Source organism: Aplysia californica, unplaced genomic scaffold (assembly GCF_000002075.1).
Source record: "Aplysia californica isolate F4 #8 unplaced genomic scaffold, AplCal3.0 scaffold00024, whole genome shotgun sequence".
Lineage (NCBI taxonomy): Eukaryota > Metazoa > Mollusca > Gastropoda > Aplysiida > Aplysiidae > Aplysia > Aplysia californica.
In genome coordinates this window covers 2,212,290-2,216,256 of record NW_004797294.1, presented here as the reverse complement: position 1 = coordinate 2,216,256, position 3,967 = coordinate 2,212,290, and the positions used below count along the sequence as shown (strand labels likewise).

Genomic DNA, 3,967 nt, shown 5'->3' with positions numbered 1-3,967 from the left:
TAACAATAGCAATAATAATAATAATAACAGCTATAATAATAATAACTTACAGATCATTTTGCCTTATACATCTCGTGACAAGATTGTTTTTACATACAGTGTAACAACTTCACTACAATCCGATTCATCCAGAAATTCCGTATCCCTTCAAAAAATGGTCTGGGTTTAACACCCTTCTTATCAACTCTACTATTGGGTTATTTAAGAGGCGAGACATCTGAACTTAACGCCTGTCTGCAATATCGAGCAAAATAGGACGGCAGCTTTAAAAAACTCCACAGAACAACCCAAGTTTATAAAAGCCCAATCTTTTTAGTTTTAGTAGAGGTTTTACAGCGCTCGCAATTGCATACGGTTATATGAGCGCCAGAAGATTAGAGGCGTTACAAGAGAGTAACAAACATAACAAAGAAGATGGGGAGATAAAGACGATAGATGTTTGACAGGAAAGAAGGTGTAAACCACACCAGAGTACCCGCCAACCACCCACCTTTATAGTCTATCATGATATCAACTGAGCTAATGGAGCTAATGAGCATAGAAATTTTTAATATGTATAATATACAGTCTAACACATACATAGCGAAATTGACGGGATGCAGAAACGGTTTCATTACATAAGAGTTTTGTAATGTGGACCTTTAAAATACAAAGAGAAATACATCATGTAAAAGAGAAGAAAGAAAGAGAGAAGGAAGAAAAAAACTTCCTGAAACTAAAACTAAACATCATGTATGTGAAAACAAAAGCAAAAAGCAGGCACGCTGTCTCTCACCATGATGGGCTGGTTGGCCTGAGGGATGGGGAAGGCGGAGTCGTCTTCATCGTCTGTCTCCGGGGGTGGGGGGCGGGGGGGAGCTGTCTCGTGGGGCAGGGGTGGGCGAGGGGGTGCTCCGTCACCTGGCAGGGGGGAGGGGGGAGTAGAGAAAGGAGGGAGGTGTTGGTGAAACGTTCACAGTGACGAAGACTGTTGGTTCATCCTTCGCCAATCGCCGGCGCAGACCAACAGTTGGAAAATCTACCACAGTTGTCGGGCCAGAGGGGTGATACCAATAGAATAAACCGACAGAATAAACCGACCAAAAAGATCTTCACAAGAGTCTGCATGTGAAGAAGCATTCTGCAAAACAAACTTCCCAATCATTTACAGAAAAACCATTACACTGATTGCTGAGTGTAAGATTCTGCCGGACGCCATTTTGAAAAGTGACGTATGACAAGAGCCCTACACTGAGCACTCGATATATATATATATAATAAAAATAATAACAATAATAATATATAATATATATGTATATATATGACAAATATTTATATCATAAATACAAATATAAGATCTGAAGAGCATTAAAAAGCAAATCATTTCATCAACCCTAAACCACATTACATTTCGACAAAAAACACCAATGTCTAACGATGTCTAACGCTTTGAAAACAATAGCAATATCTCAGCAGCACAAAGTTAGGACTGAAGGCTTACTCTAAAGCAAAACAACAAATTAACTTCTAAGGTTCAAAACAATATAATTTGAAAACAAACCAGTCAAGGAGGTTTTTCTTATCTTTTTTCCTGTTTTCTTACACGACCATTCTCATATGTTAAATTATAGGTCTTTAAACATTTTTCAAAATCAAAAGATCTAAGAATTTTTTTTTAACTCACTGAATGTAAATCACAAATGAGTTGCGTGAGGTTACTGTCAACATTTTGCTCATGCATCAAGACTTCATACAAAAAAAAAAAAAACCAAGTTGTTTTTTTCATTGGTCCACACAATGACCGTTTTGTGACAAATACAATAAACACACACAGCATGGCATGGCACGTTAGAAAAGGAACACTGCTTTCTTGGAAAGAGGACGGTATTTGTCCGAAACTCATCCCTGATTATTTAATTCAACAGCTAGAAGATCAAAAAACAAGGGTGCAAACGTGAAACAGAACAAATCTTTCTCCTTTGTCCTTTTCATTTTTAGTTAGCTGAACAATTTACACTGGGCTGTTGGAGTGTTTTATTCCAAGACATTTGAGGGGCGGAAGGGGGAGGGTGGGGGGTGGTTCCAGAGACATTTAAGTGCATCCTTTCTGACATGACTATATGGAGCTCAGTCCAAATACTTCACTTTTTCACTTAAAATATTTACGGGTTTCGTTTCAGTAAGTAATGCAAAATTTACACATCATATTGTCTAAAAAATCTTGGATTAATTTTAACACTATTTATATATAAAGTGCAAGGTAACAAGCACAGAGAGATAAAAATATAAACACATCTAAATGTACAAATAGCCAAAATCCCCGACAATTTCAGAAATTTGGACTTAAGAATTTATCAGGAAAATCGACACCTCTAAATAAACGAAGAAATTATCTTGACAAAAGGGTCGCAGAGCACAGGTTGTGAACCAACACGGTCAGAGAGTATGGTTAAGCGAAAGAACAAAGCAGGAGATGGGATAAAGGGAATTCACTCCCTCGCTTAGAAATAAGAATGGCTCTGGCGAGAGAGACCTCAGCGAAAAGCCTAAAACATGACAGCGGCAATAGAACAAGACAAGCAGAGGTTTCAAACATCTTCCCCGATAAAAACACAACAGGCTCGTCTCGGACTTAATGTCCATCTCTAACAGAACCAACAAGGACATAGCTATTTAATTAACTACCATCATCATCAATGGCTTTCTCACCCAGGGTATAGGCCACGGACAAACACCTTCCACCTTTCTCTATCCTGGGCTAGCCTCTTGATGTTATTCCATGTCTTCCCATGTCTTTAATAACTATAATAACTATGAATTAAGTCTTAATAAGGCAGCGTTAATGCTACTCAGTGAGTCACTACGAATGCCTTTTAACTTCAGCTTATAATCTTTATCTTATCCCTGTTATTTTTAACATCATTACATCTAGAACCTCCCAATTCACTTTTCAATTTAAAAAATATTTTTAAAAAAAAAAAAAGAATATACATGGGAAATCAGAAAGCAGTGCTACCTTTCATAACAACAAAATGGGTTAATCAAAAAACCCTGTTACACCACAACATTTTGGCATTGACAGATTTGATATTAAAATTAACGTCATTCAGCCACATTCACGTCTTGAAAAGAACAAACATTTTCCCACACTGCATCCTGCGAGAGATAAAGGGCAGCAACTGAAAACAGCGTCCTGAAAAAAGGCATTCGGACAGTTTTACATGCGAAAAGACGCTGAAAATAAAAATCATGCAAAACAGAGGCATTCATCATGATTAGTATCAATAATTCAGAACAAAATTGAAGGTTGTTTTTTTTAAATTAAGAGTAAAGAGCTCTGTGAAAAATAGACCACGTTGGATGGCAAAAGATTACTTCTTCTTCTTCTTCTTCTTCTTCTTCTTCTTCTTCTTCTTCTTCTTCTTCTTCTTCTTCTTCTTCTTCTTCTTCTTCTTCTTCGTTTTTCCAGTAGTTACTTCTCTGGCCTTCCCACAATAAAACACTCTGTCTCTTGCCATTCTGCCTGCCTGAGTTGTTTTGGTTCCATGCCAAGTTTCTATGTCCTGTTCCCATCTCTTCCGTTAGTTAGGTCTCCCCCTTTCTCCCTTGCCTTCTACCTTCGCTTCCAGAATATGTTTCTTTAGTGAATCATGGCGTTCAATTTAATAATGCAAAACTAGTTTCATTACGTTCTATCTCATAAATGGTTTGGTTTATTTGACGGTAGCCAGATTTTCCTTCATGGAGTGACAAAAGTTAGTTTTGGCTCAACACCTGATTGGTAAAATCATTTCGTTATAACACTATCATTCAAAAACCGGAGTACATTACTAAAAGTAAGTACACCTCTTTGAAAGAGAGCTGTTAATATTGCCGTATTCGTAAATGCGTGAATGTGTGAATGTGTGTGTGTGTGTGTGCGTGTGAGTGTGTGTGTGTGTGTATGTGTGAATGTGTGTGTGTGTGTGTGTGTGTTTGTATGTGTGTG

General features: G+C 37.6%; 1 protein-coding gene across 1 annotated transcript in view; it reads right to left on the bottom strand.

The window, feature by feature from the left end:
* LOC101864435 (vinculin) overlaps positions 1-3,967 on the bottom strand; it is a gene marked incomplete in the record, with an annotated part of 52,283 nt that overhangs the window by 20,001 nt on the left and 28,315 nt on the right. Inside the window, 1 exon segment of the mRNA XM_035972753.1 lies at positions 776-900. Coding sequence (XP_035828646.1) covers positions 776-900 — 125 coding nt within the window.